A 25,776-nucleotide genomic window follows, 5' to 3' on the forward strand; every position below is an offset into this window, starting at 1 on the left:
AATTTAAAAAATGTATTTTTTTGCACGCCTTCATATTCACAAAAAAGGGGCCTGCCACTTAGTTTGAATCCACCATTTAGGGGCAGAAACAAGAAGGAAAGAAATCAAATCTCAGGGAACAATATCACTCAATAAGAGAACATAATGACCATGGTGAAAACAGGACTTTGAAAGCAGGCAAACTGTGATGATGTCTGTAATGATGTTTGGGTGTTTATCTACATAAAATCATAACTCAGTTATCTGAAATTCTTAGAGAAAAGGGTAAATCTCATTCCCTAGTTAGGTAAGATTTTACCGCAAATACTTTTTAATTTTTTTTCTTTAACTCCTTTTGCTGAATTTGGTATTCATGTTTTAAGACAGTTCACCAGGATAAGCATAGCTGTTATCCTACAGTAAGGTAACTGTAAACAGTGGATGTCCCCATGGCTTCCTGGTAAATTATTTATGGATGGTAGAATTCTGAAGTGTATGTGGCTCACCAGTATGGCCACAGTCTCGTAGCCTGTGTCTGAGGTAAGGAAATGGAATAGGGCAATGTCAGAGCTGAAAGGAATGGTTGGATCATCCAGTCCAGTTTTGCTATTGTTCAAATGAGGACACCGAGCCTTGGAGGGGAGAAGTGATTGTCCAAGATCTCTTAGTAGCAACTGGACAAATCTGGCTCCAACTCAGTTCTGCTTAGTTTCTATTCAGGCCCTTCCACTATCATATGTGCAAAGTTTGAATCCTGCAGAGATTTACTCAAAGATCACAAGACTCACAGCCTACAGAATTAACCAGTTCACTCTGAGGAGCCTGAGGCTCATCATTGGATCCACAAGGAGGTTTCAATCAGGACGGCGATCAGATGAGAATTCTTCCTTTTCTTCTAATAAATACAGAGAACAGGATCTAAGGAAAGTCCCAGCTGGAACTGGTGAAGATATAGTAACCTAAATATATTCTTTGACCATGTTCACCAGCCCAGTCAGCCCCCACTGTCTTCACATTTCCTTTTCTTCCAGTCTCAACATTTGCCAACTCAAGTGAGACTAAATCAAATTGTTGTTTGTTTGTTTTACTACTAGGCACATGTGAGAGGCTGCCTAGTGTTGCCTTTTTCCAGGCAAACAATCATCATGCGAGGACACTCAGGCAATGAGATCCTTCTTGGTTGGGTAGATTTCCAAAATCTAGCTGGAGCAGAATCTGGTCATTTCCTGATGCTTTCATATAAAATTTATAAATAGGCCTGGTGAGCAAGTGACCCATATATATGAGAGGGTGAATACATGTACACACACATACACACCTCACACATACATACACATATACGTACACACCATACACATACACACACATACACACCCCACACATACATACACATATACATACATAGCACACACACACATATATATACACACTACAGACACACCACACACACATACACATATACATACACACCACACACTACACACACTACACATACATACACATATACATACACACACGTATACACACTACACACACAAGACACATCACACATACACATATACACACATCACACACACATATATGTATACACACTACACACACACACCACACCACACATATATACACATATACATACACACCACACACACATACACATACACACACACACGTACACACCCCACACATACATACACATATACATACACACCACACACATATACACACTACACACACACCACACCACACATACATACACATATACATACACACCACACACACACATACACACTACACACGCACACCACATCACACATACCTACACGTATACACACATCACACACATACACACCGTGCACATATATCACATACATATCATATATACACACACCACACATACCTACACGTATACACACATCACACACATACACACCGTGCACATATATCACATACGTATCATACATATATATACATGCTGCACATACACTACACACACATACATACATCACACACACACCACATTCCTACCACACATAGACATATACTTGTACACAACACACACAGCCACACATGGAAAGCAAATATGCTTCATTGCCTGGAATACAGATAAACATCCACAAGGTCACCAGCACTGACAGGAGTAGAGAGCTTTACACATGTTTATACACACCCCACACCTATACACATGGCACACACATATACATACCACTCACATACACATACTTCACATCATACGCACATACACGCATCACACATACATCCCCTACATATGCAACATACACATACCACACATACATCCACATATACACACATCTCACACACACCATACCGCACATATATACATATATCACACCACATACACAGCAAATGTACATAATACACATATAAACACCACAGATGTACACCACATACATACCGCACACACATATACATGCACACTACTCACATACACACCACGTACAAATACACCTAACACACACACCACACCACACACATATTCACACACACATATTCACACACACCACACACACAAATACTCACTCAACTTCTGAGACTGACAGATGACCTGAAAACAAGGTAGAAGGTGACCCCCAGCATATATCTTCAGGCCACAAAGAGGGAAGCAGTGTGAACTGATGCAAAGCAGGGGCTTTTGGAGGCAGATACATGGGGCTCTAATTCCATCTCTGTTATTTACCAGCTATGTGTCCTTCAGGGAATTAATCAATTCTCTCTGAATCCCAATTTTCCCCTTTGTGAAGTAGGCACATCACACTTACCCTGTAAGGCTGGTGTGAGAATTAGGTGGAAAAACATGTGCACACCACTCCCGGCATGCTACCAGTCCCAAAGCTCTCTACTGCTGTCGGTGTTGGTGACCTTGTGGATGTTTATCTATATTCCAGGCAATGAAGTGTGTTTGCTCTCCATTTGTTACATGGAGATAGAAATTCCATCTGTGTTTATAGTCCTCATGGGAAACACATTAATTTCAAGGTAACAAAAATGCCTCAAATCAGTCTATTGAGTAGAAATGACTAAAATATACAATGGAGGTACCAGTTGTGTACTTCTCTCCATGTGACTCTTAAAAGGCCTAGTGGAGTAACAGAAACATGCCTGATTCTCGGGCTGTAATAAATGTGAAAGGGATGGATGGGATGAAGAGGATTCCACAACATATGGAAACAAATTCCAGGCTCTGAAAAGGGGCCTTGCTTCTAAAAGAGTAGCCTCAGTTCTCTTGGTGTATCACTTGTCACAAAAATCCAGTTAAAATGATTAATATCCTTTACACAATACATTTTATAGCTACATGAAAACCTTCGGTATCTTCTTGAAAATCTGAAGTCTAAGATGGATTTTTTTTTCTGCTAAGTCTACTCTTGCCCATTCTTCACAGGCAGCCAAAGTGATCCCTTAAAAATCTAATTGAGATCACATCACTGTCCCACTTATACCCTTTCTATCACTTCTCCTGGAATAAAATACATCAACAAGGCTTGCAGGATGGAGGTCCCAGCCCCTCCTTTTCCCTGCTCATTATGCTTTAGCCACTTGGGCCTTTTTGGTGTTCTAACACACTAAACTCTTTTCTACCTCAGGGTGTCTGTACTGCTTTTCCTCTGTTTAGAATGCTCTTTTCCTGCTAATTTGCATGTGTTCCTTTTAGCACTCATATTAAATCTTTATAAAGGCTTTCTCTGACAATCCCTTCTGTATTCTATATACTCCCTGGTCATATCTCTCTATTTCCTTCATTACAGTTATATGTTTTAATTAATTGTCTACATTCCTCACTCCTTTGAAATGTAAGCTCCTGGGCTGGGTGCAGTGGCTCAAGCCTGTAATCCCAGAACTTTGGGAGTCTGAGGCGAGTAGATCATTTGAGGTCAGGAGTTCGTGACCAGTCTGGCCAACATGGTGAAATCCCGTCTCTACTAAAAATACAAAAATTAGCCAGGGGTGCTGGCACGTGCCTGTAATCTCAGCTACTTAAGAGGCTGAGTTGGGAGAATCGCTTGAACCCGGGAGGCGGAGGTTGCAGTGAGCCGAGATGGGGCCATTGCACTCCAGCCTGGGTGACAGTGAAATTCCGTCTCAAAAAAAAAAAAAAAATGTCTTCTTTTGAGAAGTGTCTGTTCATGTCCTCTGCCCACTTTTTGATGGGGTTGTTTGTTTTTTTCTTGTAAATTTGTTTGAGTTCATTGTAGATTCTGGATATTAGCCCTTTGTCAGATGAGTAGGTTGCAAAAATTTTCTCCCATTGTGTAGGTTGCCTGTTCACTCTGATGATAGTTTCTTTTGCTGTGCAGAAGCTCTTTAGTTTAATGAGATCCCATTTGTCGATTTTGGCTTTTGTTGCCATTGCTTTTGGTGTTTTAGACATGAAGTCCTTGCCCACGCCTATGTCCTGAATGGTATTGCCTAGGTTTTCTTGTAGGATTTTAATGGTTTTAGGTCTAACATATAAGTCTTTAATCCATCTTGAATTAATTTTTGTATAAGGTGTAAGGAAGGGATCCAGTTGCAGCTTTCTACATATGGCTAGCCAGTTTTCCCAGCACCATTTATTAAATAGGGAATCCTTTCCCCATTTCTTGTTTTTGTCAGGTTTGTCAAAGATCAGATAGTTGTAGCTATGCGGCATCATTTCTGAGGGCTCTGTTCTGTTCCATTGATCTATGTCTCTGTTGTGGTACCAGTACCATGCTGTTTTGGTTACTGTAGCCTTGTAGTATAGTTTAAAGTCACGCTCTGGGGACTGTTGTGGGGTGGGGGGAGGGGGGAGGGACAGCATTAGGAGATACACCTAATGCTAAATGACGAGTTAATGGGTGCAGGAAATCAACATGGCACATGGATACATATGTAACAAACCTGCACATTGTGCACATGTACCCTAAAACCCTAAAGTATAATAAAAAAAAAAAGAAAAAAAAAAAAGAAAATAAAACCTCTGAAAACAGTCCAAAAAAAAAAAAAACAAAACAAAAAAAAAAAAAAAAGAAAGAAAAAAGAAAAGAAATATAAGCTCCTGGAGGACAGGGATTCATTACTGGATCCTCAGTATGTAGTACACTTGAGTATCTGTTAAATAACAGAATGAACAGTAGCTCAAGTCCAGATATAGATTTTACTCAGAGCATGCAGCAGGAAAGGAAAATATAACCTTTGTGATAAGGATCCTGTTTTTATCTTCCTTTCATTTCCAATGTTGTCTTTCAACTGAGAGATTCAATGTCCATGTTGATAACTCATTTAATAATCTAGCCTTGAACTTCCTGGATATTCTCCCCCAGATGTGAAATTTTTCAATTTTGATCTACTTCAACCATCTCCTCCTACTTTTTAAATCTTAAGTTCCAATAGTCCACCTGTGATCATAAACTTCTTGCCTTCTAGTTTCCTTACTTTCATTTCACCTGGAAACTCAAGGCATGGGGAGTCTCACTGGGATCTGAGTCAGGGTTCAGGAAACCAAGGCATCAAATTAAGAGGCAGAGCATCTGCACCTGTCAGGGGGCAGGGATATAAAAGGGCATGGGTGTTCAGGATGTCCAAGAGCAAAACTTGGATACCAGAACGGGGTCAAACCAACAATTTTAACCCAAATGGATACAGATACAGGGGCAGAAAAGACACAGCATCAAAACCAAGGGAGTATGGTCAGGCAGACAGAAACTGGAAGACTCACATAAGGGGCCAGAGATAATTATTAGTGATTTTCATTGCAACTCCAAGCCATTTACAAACTACCGAAATGGGTAGAAGGAAGGGAACAGGGGTGCAACTGGAGTTCTTGGAAATCCAGAGCCACCTCTTACCAATTCCGATGACCTGGCTTCTGACTCTACCATCTCACCAGATCTGCCTCTTGCCAATGATGTCCTTCCAGTTCCAATAGGCAGCTATCAGTCTTCATCCCTGGGCCTCTTGTCTCCATTTGACTTTGCTGATGGCCCCTTCCTTCTCAAAATGCCATGCTCTAGGTTTCCATGACACCACATTCCCTAGTTCTCTTCTGACCACTTTGACTGTTTCTTCTCTGTCTCTGCCAAGGAATACTGACTCTCACCTTCCAACTCGTGTTCTTCAAGGTTTGCTTGTGTCTTCTTGTTCCTTAGTTTTACAGATTCTCAACAGTGATCTCTTTCACTGCCATGTCTTCTACTAACACCAAAATTCTCATGACTATGAATACCAAATTCACATCTCTTGCACAGTTCTTTTATGCCTGAGTTTCAGAAATGTGTGACCACTCTCCCTGGATTTTTCCCAGACACCTCAAGCTCAACATGTCCCAAAGAGAATTCCTAGTCTTCCTCACACGATCTCCTATTCCAGTACTGCTTATTTTAGTTGGAAGTTCTATCATCCACGCAGTCACCCTAGCAAAAAATCTAGAATTCAAACTTGACTGGTTCCTCTCCCTCACTACCCATATCTATCATTTAATTCACTCATTCAACAAACTTTAATCAAGCCCTGTGATTTACCAGGTATTGTTCTAATTGTGGGCTAAATTGTGGTAAGTGAAACGGATATAATTTCTATCTTCATTAAGAATATAAACCACTGGCTGACTTTGTCTCTAAAGTGATTTTTTTCCCCATCCCTCCTCTTTTTTTTTTACTAGCAGTAGTTGGCTTGTAATAGATGCTCAATTAATCCTTATTGAATGAATGAATACATGAGGATGTAACTATCTGAACATCTGCTGTCTACATAGCACAGAATATGACACAGCAATCTGATGCCATTAAACATATTTCTAAGCACACATTATGAATGAATAGAAGCCAAAACATCTGGCCAATTTAGCTGGAATACCCCCAGTGAAGCATTAGTACGCTTTATCTGTGTTATGCAAACACTCAGATGGTCGGGGCTTCCGTGGAATTAACTGGGTATTTTGGCACAGCATCGGCTCAGCCAGACCAGTCTTGATCTCTTCCAGGGACAAATTATGTCTCTGAATTGCACATATGGCTCACTGACTTCTAGAGTTAGGCATAAGTACAAACACTGAATACTTGTGACTGTTTTAATTGGCTCAGTAATTTCCAAAATATTATTGGTGGCATGTGGTTATTCATGAATATCAGCACACATTCACTGGCTCTTCAGTCTGATGGCATCAAAATGAATTCAGATTATTCATGCTGAAGACGGCACAGATGGGTTACATCCAGGCAAAACTTGGGCATTATAAAAAAGTACACGGTATGGTTAAACAACAGTAACAATCTCTAGCTAATAATGACATCTCTTGTAACAGGTATTTGGTGACATCAGGAAATATCTTTAGGAAATGAGCAAATAAATATTTCAAGTATTCCTATACAATTTAACCAGATCGATCAACTATAGATAAAACCAAGAACCTCCACCTCCCTCTTCTTGGCTCTCAGTTATTAGTAGCAAGTTCATGCACAATTCAGATTAGAACATTAAGGAATTATCTTAATTCCTACAATCAGCCTAACTGGAGAGAGATTTTTCAAAAATAAAAAAAAGACAAAACAAAAACTAAAACAGAGAGAGAACTTTATGCTGAGGTATTCAGGATGAGGCATGCATTTCTTTCTCTTTAAATAATCAGCATTCAGACCCAAGCTAACAATAGGCAAAAGCAGCAGAGAGGGCACTGTTAGCTGGTCATGCACCCACTCCAGGAAGTATATAACACCATTATTTTATAAAATAGCAAACTGTACCATGCACACCAACTCAGAGATGGAAAGAACCTAGGCATTGCAATCAGTTATGACTTGTGTGGGCATAATAATTTTTGGGGGGAAATTAAACACTCACGAAAGAGCTGTCAAAGACCTAAGGTCAACTCTTGCAAGGCATGCAGCCTAGGTTCAACCTGCAGCTTTTCCCAGTGGAATCTGGCCCATGCATTTTCTCATAGTTCCTCCCTCAAGATCCAGAAAGAAACCAAAGATAGCCTGGTCTCAGAGTGCCCCATCAAACTTTCAAATGCAGAAGAAAGAGGGGAGACTTTCAGCATTTTAACCTTTCCATTTAAAATTTTTTTAGGCAGACAGATTTTTCTTATCTACAAGTTAATAAGAAATGTTGAGGTCTATGGAATTTAAAAATTAACCCTTATATGTCTTCATAAAACTCCAGACACTATTGGCTGAGTACTTCATGGTACTCTCAGCTTCTGCTTGGTCGAGGATCTTGTCAGAAACCGCCAGATAACTGTCAGATAAGTGTTATATATTGGCTATTTTTATTTCTTTCTCTAAAAATGTATAGTACAGTCACATCATTGAACTTACATGAATTCAACTAAATGTGCTGTGTCTAAGAGGTTAAAGGGAAAATCCGTATTAGAGCAGGTAATTTTGCCATGGCTCCAAGCAAGCATTCTGGGAGAACAGAATCTCTGTGTCCACCTTGGTTCTCGACCTGGCTCAGCCTCAGTTCTCTAAGTGCCTCTTGGAGTCTGAGCATCTCATTGGGTTTACTGTGATTTCAATATTTGAATAAATAATTTAAAAAGAATTTTGGTTATTGGTGATCTACTCCTTATGTACTGACTTAGTAGCCCTGTCCTTCATAGAAGATGCAAATCCATGCTATATAAAAATAGAATCATGTGGGTGGCTTTGAAATTGCATGCTTCTCCTGAACTCCCTAGCTCTAGGCATCACTTGGTGCTCCTTTCCTATTTCCAAATCAGCAGTGCCCTCCTGATTTTGAATCTCAGAGGGCGACGCAGAACTGATGATGGCCAGCTACCGAAAAAGGGGCATTCTCATGTACTTGATCCTCCCCTTTAGTTTAATAACAGCGGGTTTATTTTTTCCAACATGAGTGTTTTTTTTTTGGTAAAATTACAATTCAGCTTCACATAATATTTATTTTTAGCTAGGTTACAAAAAAAAAAAAGAGGGTGTTAGGAACCCTCTGGCATTTCTGGCATTTCCTGAAATTGCATACGAGGTTAATTCTGTCCTGAGGAGACACAGAAATAGTTTGATCATTTGCAATTATGGTGTTCATTGGAGAAAAGGTTAAAGATGAATCAGTTTTCTCTGAGGCGTCTGGATTGGAGATTCACACGAGCATGCATTCATGGCCAAGCAGAAGGAGGAAGAGAGGACTTACATTCTGTTTCCCCACGATGTTATCAAAGGGCAGTTCAGGGCTCCAGGATCCTTCAGTGAATGTGGCCCCACTGTTTCTCCGGTCTGAGGAGCTCACTGACTCCTTGACGATATCTTCAGGCAAGGACAGCAGACTGTCTTCAGGCTGCTTAATTAAGTAAGTCTCGATATTATGCTTCCTCAGGAATTCATTCCTCTCTTTACCATGACCCTCTTCCACGTTATAGTCACCGTTGAGACAGTCCAGTGTGGCTTTGGAAATGTGAATCCTCCTGTGTGTAGAAGGCATAGGTCATTACACACTCCTGATGTTGCCTGCAAAGGCTATCTTTTTCTTGACCTGTACAAAACCAACACCAGGGTTACACATGGGTATTATTAGGACATGTCCTCAAGGGCAATACTTGTCTTCCTAAAAAGTAGAAAGAATAAAAGAAAATAGAAGCATCAATTCATGAGCGTAGTATCACGGACATCGTCCCAAGAGACACTGCTGCCTCTGATAAAATACAGCCCTTCTGAGCCACACCTAAGCACATCTTTTGGCTTTTCTTATGATTGTCAGCCTGATCCCAGCAAACTTTACAAAACAGTGATTTTTTTTTTTCAGTGGTGTTGATTATTTTGGAAAAACAAGTGCTGCAAATGTTTCTGAACCCCAGTGGCAATTATTATCCAAATCACCATGCAAAAAGAGTTCTTTCATCATCTTGGAACCTATCCTATCATTTCAATCTTCATGTATTTGTAACTTGTTTCTCCAACTTGTCTATATTCTTCTCAAGGGTGATTCTGATAAGTCCATAGGGCTGCACTGAGGGTCCTTTGGGAAAACCACTGTAGGGTACAATTTCCTCTATAACATGCATATTATAAGGAGCAAAGAACAAAGCTGTGGACATGTGCAGGCTGGCAGCTGGCTGGGCTCACTCACGAGTGAAGTGACTCATGGCTGCACAATTGTCAGCCACCGTAACTCATGACTCAGGCTTCTTTTTTAGCAAAATAACATATGACATCAGGGCCTTGAGGATCAAACTTGATTCATGGAAATTTCACGTGGTAAATTCTTCTGGGGAAGAGTTTTTCTGTTCTCATAACTATCTAACTCAATCAGACTACTTATTGTGTTATAATGTGGTCTAGCTAGGTAGACTAGCAAGGTAAGGTGGTTACAAACATGGACTTCGTTGCTAGATCTCCTGGATTCAAACCCTAGCTCTGCCACTTGCCAGCTGAGAGATCTTGGGCAAATTACTTAGCCTTTCTATCAGTCAATTTTCTTACCCATAATATGGGAAACATAATAGCACCTATCTCTGACGATCATTGTGATTATTCTATGAGTTGATTTGTGTAAGGTAGTCAAAACACTGCATGGTACAATATATACACTATAAAAGCAAATATGTAAGTTCTTAAGAGTATTCTAAAAAATGCCATTGTCATCATATTACTGTTGTGTATTCCATGCCTCCTCAAGGCTTACAGAAGACTATTGTCAGGCCTTCTGAATAAGGCCTCCAAGCTTTCATTCTCCGGCTCTGTCACTTCAAAGCTCATTTTCTGACATTCCTCTAATATAGCTCTCCTACGCTCTCTCCAGCTATTCAAGTAATTGGCAATTCTCCAGATTCAATGTGCTATTTGGTGCTTACTAACAATTTCCTACTGTCTAATTCAGCTCAAAAGTCATTTTCCTAAGTTTACTTTAGTATTCATTTGAATGAAGGAATGCTTAATATTTTGACTGGCTTTTGGAATGCTAAGAACAATATATCCAAGTAAACAGAAAAGTTTAAAAAAAATTTTAGAGTGGCTTTTAAAAATGCATTGTAGTGGCTCATGCTGAGGAAGCCGAGACTGGTGAATTGCTGGAGCTCAGGAGTTTGAGACCAGCCTGGGCAACATGACAAAACACCATCTCTACAAAAAAATACAAAAGTTAGCTGGGCATGGTGGTGCATGCCTGTAGTCTCAGCTACTTGAGAGGCTGAGGTGGGAGGACTGCTTGAGCCCAGACAGTTGAAGCTATAGTGAGCCGAGATCATGCCACCGCACTTCATTCTGGAGGATAAAGTGAGACTTTGTCTTAGAAAAAATAAATAAATTCATTAATTAAATAAAATGCAGTTTACTTTTAGTATTAGCTCAGCTACTCCCTCTCATACTTCTAACCCATTATGATAAATCCCTCCTTACAGAAAGAAGGAGTTCATTGCAAAGAACATGTGAAAAAACAGAAACTACAAACAAATCATTTCTGATAATTTAAGGCATGTTCTCTACATCTTCCACATAAATATATTGATTGATTTCAAGTGCAAGATGTTAAAAATAAATGTGTGAAAGATGTTTTCACTCTCTTGAGAAATGTGCTGAATAAATACAAAATATTCCCAAGATGCATTTTGTTAATACATATGAACTCAACAATATTGATCTGGGAGAATAACAGATCATTTGACCTTCCATGAAATGGGAGTCCCCATCTGCTTTCTCAGATGAATCTGAATTAAGACTGGAAGCTTACCTTTTCTCCTAGGCAAAATGAACCTGGTAGGAGGGTTTTCTAAAGTACCATGGTTGATTTTCTTTGAAGATAATTAAGTTACATATCAACCCCTTTTAGCATTTCTCTGGATTCTATTTTTATTATTCTGCTGTCAGTATGCAGGGGGACAAATACTTCCATGTATTAAATCAATATTATGTTTTCACTAGTGAATGAGATCCTTGCCTTCACTGATTCTTCTGCTGAAGTGCTAATCAATATACACTTAAATGTTTTGGTAGAAACTAGGTTTCAGATGTTTCTTTTCATCCTTGCTACTAACTTGAGCTTTGGGGTAAGGCATTTGCAGATGAGATTCTGAAGACTGCATTTCTTTCTAAGGAAATGTGTCAGTTTTCAGGCAATATTCTCATTTATTGAGTGTCAAGTAAACTTGGCATTTTCTGATAAATTTTAATGCTAGGATATAATAAAAGTAGTCATGATACTAAATTAAGACAACAATTGTGTAACTCTTGCTTTGCATAAATGTTATCTAGTAGCCAAAGGTATTACTGTGTGCCCCATGGATTATCTCATATAATTTCCGTTCTTCCAACAACCTTAGGTATTAGACATTTCTTTGTCTCCTTTTGCAGATGCTGAAACTGGCCCATAAGTAACAAGTACACATTTGGCCCCAAATCATATTAGTGGTTAGTGGCAGTGCTGGATTGAGACAAGAACTTTTACTTTCAGTGTCTCTCTACCACCCTGGAACTGTATTATATGGTAACTACTACTACCACAACCACAATAAATATTTACTGAGTACAGGACAAAGGACTTTATATGCATTATTTCATTTAACACAAGTTCAAAAATGGTGATCTTCATGGTGTGGTACTAAGGCCAGCAGTTCCTACCAGGAACTGGTAGAAAGCATCATCTTGAGTTCCATGCCAGACATACTGAACCAGAAACTCAGCGGTGGGGCCCAGCAAGCTATGGTTTAATAAGCTCTCGGGTAATTCCAAGACTGAGGTTTGAGAACCGTTCTTCTAGAAACCCAAGGCTCAGAGGTGTTAAAGAAGAAGACAATAAAAAAGTGGAAAAATATAAAACAATATCAAACCATGGTGAGTCTGGAGTCCCGTTCTGACATTCCTGCATTTTGCACATTGACAACATCCCATGGCTAAGCAGAGCTGGATACTGAATAGAAGACTGGACTACATGCTTTATAAGCACAGTCATGTTTGAAACTACATTTTTAAGGCAGATAATGTTTTCAGTCCAAACTTACAGTGAAGAAACTGGGAAGGGCATGAAGTACTTGCCACAATCTTCCAGCCTTCATAACTGGTAAGTAGTAAACCCACGGTTCAGACTCATGACTCATGATATTAAAAATAAGGGTGTGAAAGATGATTTAAACTCAGTCACCTTTCTGTTTCTTTTTACAAATTATTTTATTCGTTTCTTTTCTTTTTCAACTTTTATTTTAGAATCAGGTAGTATATGTGCAGGTTTGTTATAAAGCATATTGCATGATGCTGAGGTTTGGGGTAAGATGGAACCCTCACACAGGTAGTGAATATAGTACCCAACAGGTAGTTTCTCGTCCCTTGACCCACTCTCTCCCTTCTCCCTCTAGTAGGCCCCAGTGTCTATTCTCGTCTTTATGTCCATATGTACTCAATGTTTAGCTCCCACTTAGAAGTGAGAACATGTGGTATTTGTTTTTCTGTTTCTGCATTATTTCGCTTAAGATAATTTCTTTCAGCTGCATCCATGTTGCTGCAAAGGACATGATGCCATTCCTTTTTATGGCTTCATAGTATTCCACACTGATGTGCTGATTTAAACTTGGTCACTCTTCTGTTTCTTAATGTTATTGAGAACAATAGCTAAACTGGTTCCAGATATCAAAGCAGTATCTTACAATCCCCCAAAGCATATTCTAAGGTTTGCAAAAGGAATCTGCTGAGCATATGGGCAATTCCCCATTTGGTGATGCTTTTAAGATACAGGCCTGGAAACACAGATGAATGGGCTATCTTGTTTGTCTAAATTCAGCAGGTAGTTACTTGTGGGAAAATCCTAAAGAACGGAAAGATTTAAGAAAACCAGCAGTAACACATCAGACCTTCCTCAATTCTAAACCTGTCTGGCAAACAGCCATGACACACCACATAGAGTGAAGGATCCCCATAAGAATAGTAACTGACCTGGGGCTGTCCCTGCACAGTGTACAAAAAAAGTGCTTCATACCCATTGCCTGAGAAAATCTTCAGAGGAGACCTGTGAGGTAGATTATGCGAATTATAGCAGATGAGAGAACAAACTCTCACGGAGGAGGAAAATAAGTTCACAAGGTAGTAAATCATAAGTATTATTGTCTTTCTTCCTGCAGTGAAGAAAGTTGGACTCAGAAGTTAAGCACTGGCCTGAGATCACACAGGTAGAGTGATGCAAGCCAAGTTCACACTAAAATCACATGCCAGGTGCTGTGCATGCCTTACATAACTTGCTGAAGATAATAGAGTTTAGCAAGGGGCAGAGTGGGAATCCTAGTTACTGTGATTCCACCTCTTGTTGTCTTTTTCCCCCTTGATAACATATTACTTGATATTAAACATAATTTGCAAGGAATGATGGCACATACCAGAGAAATCTGTGACTCCAAGGGCAGGTCTAGGGGGTAGGGAAAGGAATATGTGGAAGTGTACTCTCTCTCTCTTTCTCTATATCCATCCATCCATCCATCCATCCATCCATCCATCCATCCATCCAGCAATCCATCCATCATCTTTAAGAAAGAGAGGCTGCAGAAAATCACACTGGCTCACATATATTTGAGATCTTATTAGGTCCAGTCTGTGTAAACAGAATCTTGATACAACTTTTCAAGACTTACCTTAGTTGCAGTGGCCTTTGCAGACCACTAGCACCTTTGGGGATCCTATGTCAACCAATCTTGACAGCCAAATTTGAAAAGTTGAGTTTCTAAGGAAGAGCCTGAATTTCCTCACTGAGTCCTAGATCATGCATGGAAAGTCAGTAGGTCTTAATCCTGGCTGCCCATTATAATTCACTGAAGAACTGCAAATAAATTCTGCACAGATTCTGCTTTAAACAAACTGGCACGGGGTCTGGACACTAGTATTTTTTTTTTTTTTTCGAGACGGAGTCTCGCTCTGTCGCCCAGGCTGGAGTGCAGTGGCGCAATCTCGGCTCACTGCAAGCTCCGCCTCCCGGGTTCACGCCATTCTCCTGCCTCAGCCACTCCGAGTAGCTGGGACTACAGGCGCCCGCCACCACGCCCGGCTAATTTTTTTTTTTGTATTTTTAGTAGAGACGGGGTTTCACCGTGGTCTCGATCTCCTGACCTCGTGATCTGCCCGCCTTGGCCTCCCAAAGTGCTGGGATTACAAGCGTGAGCCACCGCGCCCGGCCGACACTAATATTTTTTAAATGTTCCTTTGGAGATTCGAATGTGCGGCCAAGTCTAAGGACCAATGCTGTGCAGGGCAGAGACCTCAACACCTCAGTGTTATTCCACATCCTCGTTGCCTCTGATGCATTTAACTAGATTTTGGAAGCTAACAGTTGTATGATGTTTCAGTGTCTGGTCTCCTTCCAAATAATTGCTTCCTAGATCTAACCCTGAATTTCTGTACACAGGAAACCCACTGTCACAAAATGAGCAAATGACAACCGTTAAGCATGAAAAGGGCTTTGCTTTGTCTTACCCGGGGATTCCTCCAGATTCGAGTTTGTTTGCAATGTCCACATCCCAAGACCAGACATCAAACTGCCACTTCCTTAGTCCCAAAACACCGCACAGTACCGAGCCTGAGTGGATTCCAATCCTCATGTCAACATCGTGTTTTGTCCTTGACCGCACATACCTGTTGACATAGGTAAATGGAGAGACACATGTATAAGACCAGAGTGGGCATCCTTGGCTCTGCACTTTCAACATCACCCCTTCCATGAAGACTTCTTGGGTTCTTTAATAACTGGAAGGAGTCTCTGAACATCCTTAGCCTTTTATCTATACTTTTAAAGGCTCTTTGAAACCTTCCTCCAAAACCTGCTGTGTAACCTCTGTCTCAGGGAATGGCAGCAGCATCTTTTTCTACCCAACATTAACCTGTGATAGATTATTGCTTTCATACTTCATTACACATTCCATTTCCAACCAAAATGTCAACTGTTTCCTTCTTTCTAGCCCTTCTGTGACTTGGGATCCCTGCCTCGGCCTCACCTCCTTCCAGCCCATACTGTCATGGTTTCCAGCTGCTCCTTCTAAATACAAATGTGACCTCATTATCCCATCACTCTTTTCTGACCTACTCCTTAGAGCTGTGGTCTCTGAAATAGAGTGTTTACATCCCAGGGCTGAGCTGGGTCATCCATTGAGATGCAGGAAGAAAATGTTAGAACTTCCATTCACAGCTTTTGTTACTTATGTTGAAAAGCTTTACCAACATTTGATATATAGATTGATATTGGAAACTTAGGGGATACATGTCTGGTCATCCTCTGACTGTAAGTATGGAGGAGGCATCTTGAGAAGACAGAAGAATTTCTACCATTGGATGATTTCCTGTAGTCATGAGCATTCTTTCTTTCAGAGTATTTTGAACGGTTTTAGTTTATGATTAAATGATGTTATTTATGCAGAAAATCAAATGGTAGAATATAATACTTTGTAGTAGAATTACTAGAAAAACCTTCATTGCCCCCCAAATGCAATGATTATGTGACTTCAAAATGCTTAAAAGAGTTGTCAGACTTAAAGGTGAGCTATTCATTTGTCTTTGCCAAGAAGACAAGTGTTCCAAATTTGCTGATATTTTTGTGATAATGAATCACCATTAATATTCCTTCTAGCACATATTTGAAAAAAAAACATAAACTTGCTTAATTTATTTCTTCCAACTCAGGATGATAACTTAAGAATGAGCAAGAAAGTAATTGATTTTTAAAGAAACTGATGCTCTGAAGAAAGCATTTTGAGAATGGAAGTTTGGAAATATTTCCACCTTTTTAAGAATTTTGTTGCAAAACCAAAGTTACATTATATCATCTATCAAAATTCTTAGAGCTGCACATTTACTAATGTTTAAATATCTTCTAAATGAAGATTTCTGATGATGTCTGAACCGATTTATAAGGGCTTAAATCCATTTATGAGGTTGGAAAACATTTATAAGATATATGTTTAGCTCTGATAGCCACTGAAGCCTGGTATAGAAATATATTGAACTTAAAACCTGACCTTTACATTACTATATCACAAACTATTAAAATTTTTTTAAAAAAGGATTATGTTTAAACCCATTACTGTCTAGTAAATGGTGAAAGCAGAAAAGTCTTAATTAAATTAAATTAAATTGTAAGTAATTTAAAATATTTTTAAATTGTAATTAAATTAAAATATTTAAATTAGATACTGTAATTAAATTAAAATATTTTAAAGTATTTTTATTTTCTCATTATTCTTTAAAATCCCTATATTATGTATATTTTATGGTATATGTTTTTAAACATATGAATATAATTAATAGAATAGATAATAAATATAATTTTATTAGATATGCATATCTTCATATAATTTTATTAATAAAAATAGGGGATCAAAATATTTAGATACTACTGGTCTATAAGATACAATGGAAAATTCCTAGTCTGGCACACAAAATTCCTCATGATCTGTCCGGTGCCTTAGTTACTCTTCTCATTCCTCATGCACACATTAGACTCCAGCCATCCAAACAACAAGTCATTGTCTGAACCTTGTGTTCTTTCTTTCCTCTCTGGGACCATGGTGCTTCCTCAATCTGGAATGTCCATTACCTCATTCATTGGAAGAGCTTCTACTCCATCTTTTAGAGTGAAGCTTGGTTTAACTCTGGCCAGTAGGCTGCCCTGATTTCCAAGTCTGACTTATGTACCTTTCCCTGTGTTCTCATTGCATCCTTGGTGAACAATAATTAGGGTGCTCTGTTATAATAATCTGTCTCCTCTAAACTAATTGAGAATGGGGACTTTGAATGACTACTCTTTATATTCCTGTCTTAAGATTGTACTATACCTGGCACTTGGTTAACACTTAGCAGGTGTTTATTGAGTAGGTGGATGGGTGGATGCCTGGGTGTCCAATACTTTCTATTAATGTTCATATATATCCAAGCTTTTTGGTAAAGAGTATAAGGCCCTTGAAGGCATTATTCCTGCCTGAGTCAGCCTTATATTCCTCACAGCCTGGAGCATCCTGCTTTTCATATGGTAGGACTTAAGACATGCAGTGTCCTTTTTTAAAAGAAAAAAATAAAGAATGAATGAATGATTCCATGTACTCAACTGAATCTTTGCAGTCTCTGTTCTTAAGTTGTAAGGTAATGCAAAGCTATTTACATAAGAAAGTAAAGTTGAATTTGGTTGAAAATATGGAAATATTGTAATAAATTAGACATTAGACGGGCAACCCGTGAACATTAGAAGAAATGCTTGTAACTAAAGGATGAGGTTTTTCTTGATCTTGGTGAAGTTTCTGGTTTCTGGGTCATTGTTTTCACTTTAACTCTTAAGTTAAAAAGCATATGGTACTTTATATTAACTGACAATGAAAACTGTAGGAGCCATTTAAAAAAAAATTGACAGGGCAAGAGAAGAAATGGCATCCAGCCTTTGAGAGGAGCACATCAGTTTCTGAGGCACTTTCCCAATGAGCTTCTGTGCAGGAGGTCATTGAGAGGAGTCATTTGTGCTATCTACAGCCATGCCCACTACTATATTATTCAAGTGTGTAGTAGGATTGACTCCCTGCATACTTTTTTAATTTTTAATTTTTGTGAATACATAGTAGGTGTATATATTTATGGGGTACATGAGGTGATTTGAGGCGTGCAATGTGAAATAATCACATCATGGAGAATGGGGTATCCATTCCCTCAAGCATTTATCCTTTGAGTTACAAACAATCCAATTACAGTCTTTTAGCTATTTTAAAATGTATGATTAAGTTATTATTGACTGTAGTCTGTTGTGCTATCAGATAATAGGTTTTATTTATTTTTTCTACCCATTAACCATCCCCATCTCTCTCCTAACCCCCCACTACCCTTCCCAGCCTCTGGTAACCATCATTCTACTCTCTATGTTCTTGAGTTCAATTGTTTTGATTTTTAGATCCTGCAAATAAGTGCAAACATGTGATGTTTGTCTGGATATTGATGTCGCTTTTGACCAATGAAATATGAGCAGAAGTAATATGTGTCACTTCTGGGCAGAAGCTTTAAGACCATGATCAACCATACTCTTTAAAAATTTTTTCTCTCCTGTATCCACCATCATGAGTCAAGGAGCTCCTGATGAAGCCTTCTTCACCAGGGTCCTTGAATCAGGATAAAATGTGATGATATCCTGCTATCACACCCCCCTCCTGTAATGAACATAAAGTGTGAATGAAAAATAAATGTTTACTGTTTTAAGTCACTAAGATTTTAGGGATGTTTGTTACTATCCTGACTGGCACAGTCATGGGTCCCAATTGATGTTTTCCTTATTACACTGTCATTACTGTAGTATGAGGGTTAATATCACAGACTTCAGTGCCAGACAGCCAAGTTCTCATCTTGTTCCATCACTTACGGGCAACATGACCTTAGAGAAGTTATTTTAACTCCCTATAGATGCTTTAATCTCTGCATCAATAAAATGTTAATAACATTGTCAAGATTAAGTGAATAAACACATGCAGGGAGTTTATAACAGTGCCTGGCCTTTAATAAGGACTAGTTGCTTGTCTGTTTATGAAGGAATTGTAGCCTGAGAAAGTAAAATGATTTTCCCTATGGCCCAGAGCTGGTAAGCAGAATTCCAGGACTAAGCTGGTACTGTTGTGTTTTTAAAACCCGTACTCTTTGCAACGTGTGATCCTGGGCACGTAGTTTAATTTGACCCTGAGTTTCAATAGTTGTAAAATAAGGCACTACCTGATTGCTTCACACACAGAACTATTGTGAGCCCCAAAGGATATAATAATGGATGTTAAAGTGCTTTGCCAGCTAATGGTGAGAGACTATTAAATAGCACACGGTGCTAATGTCATTAGGCAATTAACATTATACAGAGAACGCACTGGAGCATCTTAATGAAAAGACATTTAGATGATTTTTAGTTTCCTCTACAAAACAAGAAGCATAGCAAGAAGACAACATTTTTTTACTGCATAGCTTTTCTTTCTCTTTCATTTTGTGTCTGGGATTTGACTTAAATAAAGACAAGAATGAAACTATGTAAAAGTAATTAATAATTTACAGACATTGATCCTCATTAGTAAGGCTACTCCGTGGTTGCAAAGAACCACAAACACACACAATGTATTTCAAGATCAGTTCTTGAGGGCAGGACCTCGGAGCATTCTTGAAGCTAAAATAGAGGCAATTCTACTCCTAGCAACAAGTCTTGTTCAGTTCTTCCAGAGCAGAGCCCCAGGGATGTTTTGCTGTACCTAATCAGTCACAGATTAAGAGAAAAGGACTATAGATGACATCTGCACCTTCTCTTTCTTCTCTAGACACTCGGGTTCTGGAGGGCAGGGATGCCACCTTCCATTCCCACTTAGCTCAAAGCTTAGCACACAGACATAGTCAGTGCTGAAAGTTATTTATCAAGTTAATGGAGAAAGCTCAATGGCTTTCTGGGTTCACAGGCCTTTGGCTGTCCCAAGATGGATCTAAGAGTCCCAGAGAAACCACTGAGTTGCCTTAGGACCTGCTAGTTGGGGAGGGGAAGACCCCCTAAACCTCTTCCTTTCAAATAGAGCAAATCTACTTTCTGTTCTTCATGGGGAGAATCCATTCAAAATTTCTTTTAAGTAAAAAACACACGTAATTATCATTATTATTTTTGCTTACCTCTATCTAGCTGGGGACAAATCATGCAACAATTAACAAACTAAAGACTGACAACATTATTTCTTTTAACTGAACTATTAAGGAAGCATGTTACAATTATAAGGTAAAAAATGAAGGACCTTAGATTTTTTCTTTCAACTTAAATGCTTCAAAGGGTTCTTTTTAGACAATTAATCCATAGAAGTTGCTAGAGGAATGACAGGATGCATAATTCAGTAGCAATCATTGACCTATACATTAGACAGGAATTCCAATGCTGTAGGGGCTAGAGCAAATTACACATATTTCCTCAGCAACACCACACAGGCATAGAACCTGCATTAAAGCAGGCCCGGATCTGACGTCACACTTCTGCATTTACTGCTTGTGGATGTCAGGCTAGTTGCTTTAGTCTCAGTGTCTCAATCTTCCCAGGTGCAATGGGGAAGAGAATTGGTCCTCTGTAGAGGTGTTAGGATGGTTCATAAAATAATGTATGTAAAACACTTAGCCTGGTGGATACTGAACACTCAAAAATAGTACCTAGTACTAATTTTTGGAAGTAATACCATTTTTCAACTGCACAGATTGAATCAGACCAATAAAAAATGATGAATTGATCACTCTACCTACCCTTTTCTGCTAAAACTCTGCCTACATCAACTCTATTCACACAGACATGGCTTCAACCAACCCATCAACGTTGCAGTTCTCAGGCATAAACTGGTCTAAACAGAGTGAACAATGGTTACAATTTAGGCAGAATTGATTGGGCCCCAGTCACCTGGAAAAAACGGTGCCCTTGAACATTCCAGAACAAAGGAAAGGCAAGAGAGTTAGTTATGGAGGTCAACTATGTTCATTGCCCAGGGCGTTTTGTGCAGACATGGAATCATCTTCATAACAAACCTGTATCACTACCAGAACCATTTTACAAATGAGAGAACTGAGTCACGAGAGGTATATTGCTTAAAGTCACACAGTTATTGATGCACTAGTTAGAATTTCACCACGGGTGTAGGAGCCTGAACCCATTGGTCCATTTCTACTTCCCTGCATGTCTTCTTTGAAGGGAAATACAAAAGGAAATATGTGGACTACTGGAGTCTGAGCTGACTCAGCCCAATATATGGACATAGTCTCTACAGATTAATCTCCAAAGCCTCCCTTCTTATAGATCTGAGTTTGCTGAGGGTACTTCAGGAGTCATTGTGTGGTAGGGACTGCCATTGTGGTGGCCATGGAGCCCAACTTTGCCTTCAACCCTGATCCATTCTATTGCCTCTGCTGGACTTTAGTATCAGCCTGCCATATGAAACATAGGGTCCATCTGCTTCTTAAAATGTTTGAAAGCCACCATGTATTGGGAGCAAGCCCCCCAAAGTCTGGCCATAAACTGGCCCCAAAACTGGCCATAAATAAAATCTCTGCAGCAATGTAACATGTCCATAATGGCCACAATGCCCAAGCTGGAAGATTGTGGGTTTACAGGAATGAGGGCAAGGAACACCTGGCCCGCCCAGGGTGGAAAACTGCTTAAAGGCATTCTTAAGCCACAAACAAAAGCATGAGCGATCTGTGTCTTAAGGGTGTGTTCCTGCTGCAATTAATTCGGCCCATCCCTTCATTTCCCTCAAGGGATACTTTTAGTTAATATAATATCTATAGAAACAATGCTAATGATTGCTGTTAATAAATATGTGGGTAAATCTCTGTTTGGGGCTCTCAGCTCTGAAGGCTGTGAGACCCCTGATTTCCCACTTCACACCTCTGTATTTCTGTGTGTGTATCTTTAATTCCTCTAGCGCCACTGGGTTAAGGTCTCCCTGACCGAGCTGGTCTTGGCACCATGCTTACCCTGACATGAAAGTTGTGATTTCACGAAGTGCTTCCCAATTCATGTTCTCATTTTGATAGCCACAGTGACTCTGAAAGGTAGATGCCTATCAATATTATAAATTTTGATTTTACAGATGAGCAAACTGAGGCTCTGAGAGGATTAAGATATGGTTATTATCTCTCCTGTGCCAGGCCTTTGACCTTAATATCCTCATTTCATCCTCATTTCCACCACAGGCTACATATGCAGCTCATCCATTTATTCTTTCAACAAGTGTCTGTTGAAGAACTCTAAAGATATAAGCAGTGACCCAAATAGACAAATCAATTTCTGCATTCATGGAGCTTACATCAATGTGGTTTTTTCCCATTTTACAACCAAGGAAGCTGGAGCCCAGAGAGGTTAAGTCACACGGGTGTTAGGTACTGCCAGATTCCAAGCTGAATGGTGGTTGGATACTTTGCTGCTGCTTGCACTCCCTTCCAGTGGAAAGGTAATGGGGAAGGCCTAACTGCACTCACATTCAAAAGCAGGGCAGATCTAGGGAGAGAAAAGTGAGAGCAATGGTGTTCTTGAAGACGAAAGCGTTGCTGACCCTGCCTGCTTTGGTGCCCTGGAATCTTAGAAGAACAATAGAGACCAAGTCAGGACAGCAGCTGTGCGCCAAGTCAGCATTTCCTTGTTGATCCCGCTCGGGGGAGTTCTGAAGTTCTGAATTCTGGATTTTTTAGAACAATTTATTTCCTGAAATGGTCCTAACTCAGGGGTGAGAGACGCACGGGGAGTGTGTGTGTGTGTGTGTGTGTGTTGGGGGTGAAACCTTTGGTGCTTCTTTTATTCCCGTTAATTTCCTCTCCTTCCTTCAAGATGCCCGTTATTGTATAGTGCATTTCCTCTTCCAACGTGCCCTCTGTCCTACGCGACTGGCAGCACTCAGCATTCCCTAGCAGCCCACATCTGGCCCTGTAGCCTGGCCTGCCGCAGTGCTTCACTGCCTGCATTCAAAACCCAAAACATTCTGGGTTGGGGACATAGTTTCTTTTAAATAGAACTGGAATGTTTTTTGGAGTTATTACAATTTTCCGGATACATAAGGTAATACTCAAGGATAGACATTCTTATGATTCTCTGATTTTGTGTGGGTCTTAATCAACTCAGGCTTCCATAACAAAATCTATAGACTGGATGGCATAAACAAGAGGAATGTATTTCTCACAATTCTGGAGGCTGGGAAGTCTGAGATTACGGTGCTAGCAGGATCAGGTTCTGGTGAGGGCCCTCTTCCTGGCTTGCAGATGGCTGCCTTCCTGTTGTGCCCCCACAAGGTGGAGAGAGAGAGCCAGAAAGCTCTCTGGGGTCTCTTCTAATAAGGGCACTAAGCCTCATTTAAACCTAATTAGCTCCCAAAAGCCTCATCTCCAGATACTGTTATATTTGTGGTTAGGGCTTCAACACAGGAATTTTGGGGGGATAAAATTCAGCCCATAGCAGTGTGATTTATTAAATGAGGGAGTAAAACCTATTTTTTAAAACAACTATATTATGAAATATATTTTAAGAGATTATTCCCATTTTAACTAAAAAAATTATTTAATGTGTTTTGTTTCTTGTTGGTAAAAATAAACATAATGTTGGATAAAATTTTAGATGTCAACTTACAACTGTGTGAGGGGTGTAGCTTGCAACATTATTTTAGAGAGTATGGAGCAAAGAGTTTGTAAATCACTGTTCTAAAAACCAGAATCAAACCCTTCTGTTGGACAACTTCTAATCCTGTGCTACAGAAAGTGTGTATCCTGGCTGGGCGTGGTGGCTCATGCCGTAATCTCAGCACTTTGGGAGGCCGAGGCGGGCAGATCGCCTGAGGTTAGGAGTTTGACGCCAGCCTGGCCAACATGATGAAACCCTGTCTCTACTAAAAATACAAAAATTAGCTGGGCATGGTGGCACACGCCTGTAGTCCCAGCTTCTCAGTAGTAGCTGAGGCAGGAGAATCCCTTGAACCCGGGAGGTGGAGGTTGCAGTGATCCGAGATCATGCCACTGCATTCCAGCCTGGGTGACAGAGTGACACTGCGTCTCCAAAAAAAAGAAAGTGTGTATCCCATTAGATGTTCCACAAGAGAAGTCTCTGTTTAAACAGAGCTCTGTGGGACTGGTGAATATCTCATGTCCAAACTGGGAGAGACATTTAACCCGAACCTTCATCTACCCTTTTGCTGTTTTCTAACATGGCCCAGACACTTAACAGCCACAGGCCCATGTGGAGAGTGTGGGGAGTCCTGGCCAAAGATTTTTGTGTGCATTATTTAACTTACACCTACACACACACACACCCCACACACACGACGTATGTTGTGATGGGCTATGGCCAGGCCAACTGTAGGCACATAGGTACAGTGAGAGCAAGAACACGGCTCTGTGTCAACAGGAATTTCATGTAAAGGGGTTAATCTCTGAGTGCCAATGTGGCCTCTCTCCCAGCCTGCAGAAGACTGGGTGCAGAGCTTGACGGTTGGGCTGGTAAATGTTTAACAACTGTCTCTCTGGGAAAAAAAGGTCCCGATTTGTAATGTCTGTCAACTTCTGTGGTGTCACTATTTTTGTCATGGATGAGTTCAAGCTTCCAACTTGAGGTCAACTGACTTGTACAATTCCTGCAAGTTTAACAATTGGCTTTTGCAAACAGGCAGGGGCTGACCTCGGCATATCACTTTTTAAGGCTTGTGACTGGGTAGTTTTCTCCTCCTGTGTGGGGAGCTGAGACCATTGCAATTCACTTCCCTCTGTATGGAACAGAGAGGGACACCACAGCCCCGCCCACTTCCTGTGCCCTTACTTCTCTGTGCTTTGTGTCTTGCTTCTTTCTATTGTGGCAGTGAGCTGAAGTCACTTCAACTATCCTTCAATATTCAAACCTGGATTAGTCCTTATGGTGTGGCCTTCCACATTATTATCCCTGGTTTCCTCGGGAAGAAACTGAGATTCAACATGTTTAAGATTCTTGGAAGTAGGGCCTGGTGCAGTGGCATTTGCCTATAATCCCAGCTACTTGGGAGGCTGAGGTGGGAAGATCCCCTGAGCCCAGGATTTCCAGGCTACAGTGAGCTATGATTGCACCACTGCACTTTAGCTTGGGTGACAGAGTGAGACTCCGTTTCTTAAAAAAAAAAAAAAAAAAAAAAAAAAAGATTCTTAGAAGTAGAATGTGAACCAAATTCTCCTGAGTTCTAAATCCTAAGCATTTCCCAGTATATCACGTGGACTCTTCCCAGAAGTGTCACTGGGTTAGAGTGAGAACTGTGTTACATGAACAGAGTAAGCAATGGACAACAGTGTGCCAGAGACACTGTGAGGACCCTTCCATTAAGAGCCAAAAGACACAGTGATCCAAGGATGCTAATGGCATACGGCTCCACCACATGTG

The 25,776-nt window shown here is 40.1% G+C and overlaps 1 protein-coding gene across 3 annotated transcripts in view; it reads right to left on the reverse strand.

Annotated features, from left to right (window-relative positions):
* ADCY8 (adenylate cyclase 8) overlaps window positions 1–25,776 on the reverse strand; it is a 274,396-nt gene that overhangs the window by 126,564 nt on the left and 122,056 nt on the right. For all 3 annotated transcript variants that reach the window (XM_055287260.2, XM_055287261.2, XM_055287262.2), the window contains exons 6-7: window positions 15,354–15,512; window positions 9,106–9,376 (exon numbers count right to left, since the gene is read on the reverse strand). In XM_055287260.2, the coding sequence (XP_055143235.1) occupies window positions 9,106–9,376; window positions 15,354–15,512 (430 nt within the window). The remainder of the gene's footprint in view (window positions 1–9,105; window positions 9,377–15,353; window positions 15,513–25,776) is intronic.

The sequence above is a fragment of the Symphalangus syndactylus genome, chromosome 7 (genome assembly GCF_028878055.3).
Source record: "Symphalangus syndactylus isolate Jambi chromosome 7, NHGRI_mSymSyn1-v2.1_pri, whole genome shotgun sequence".
NCBI classification, from domain to species: Eukaryota; Metazoa; Chordata; class Mammalia; order Primates; family Hylobatidae; genus Symphalangus; species Symphalangus syndactylus.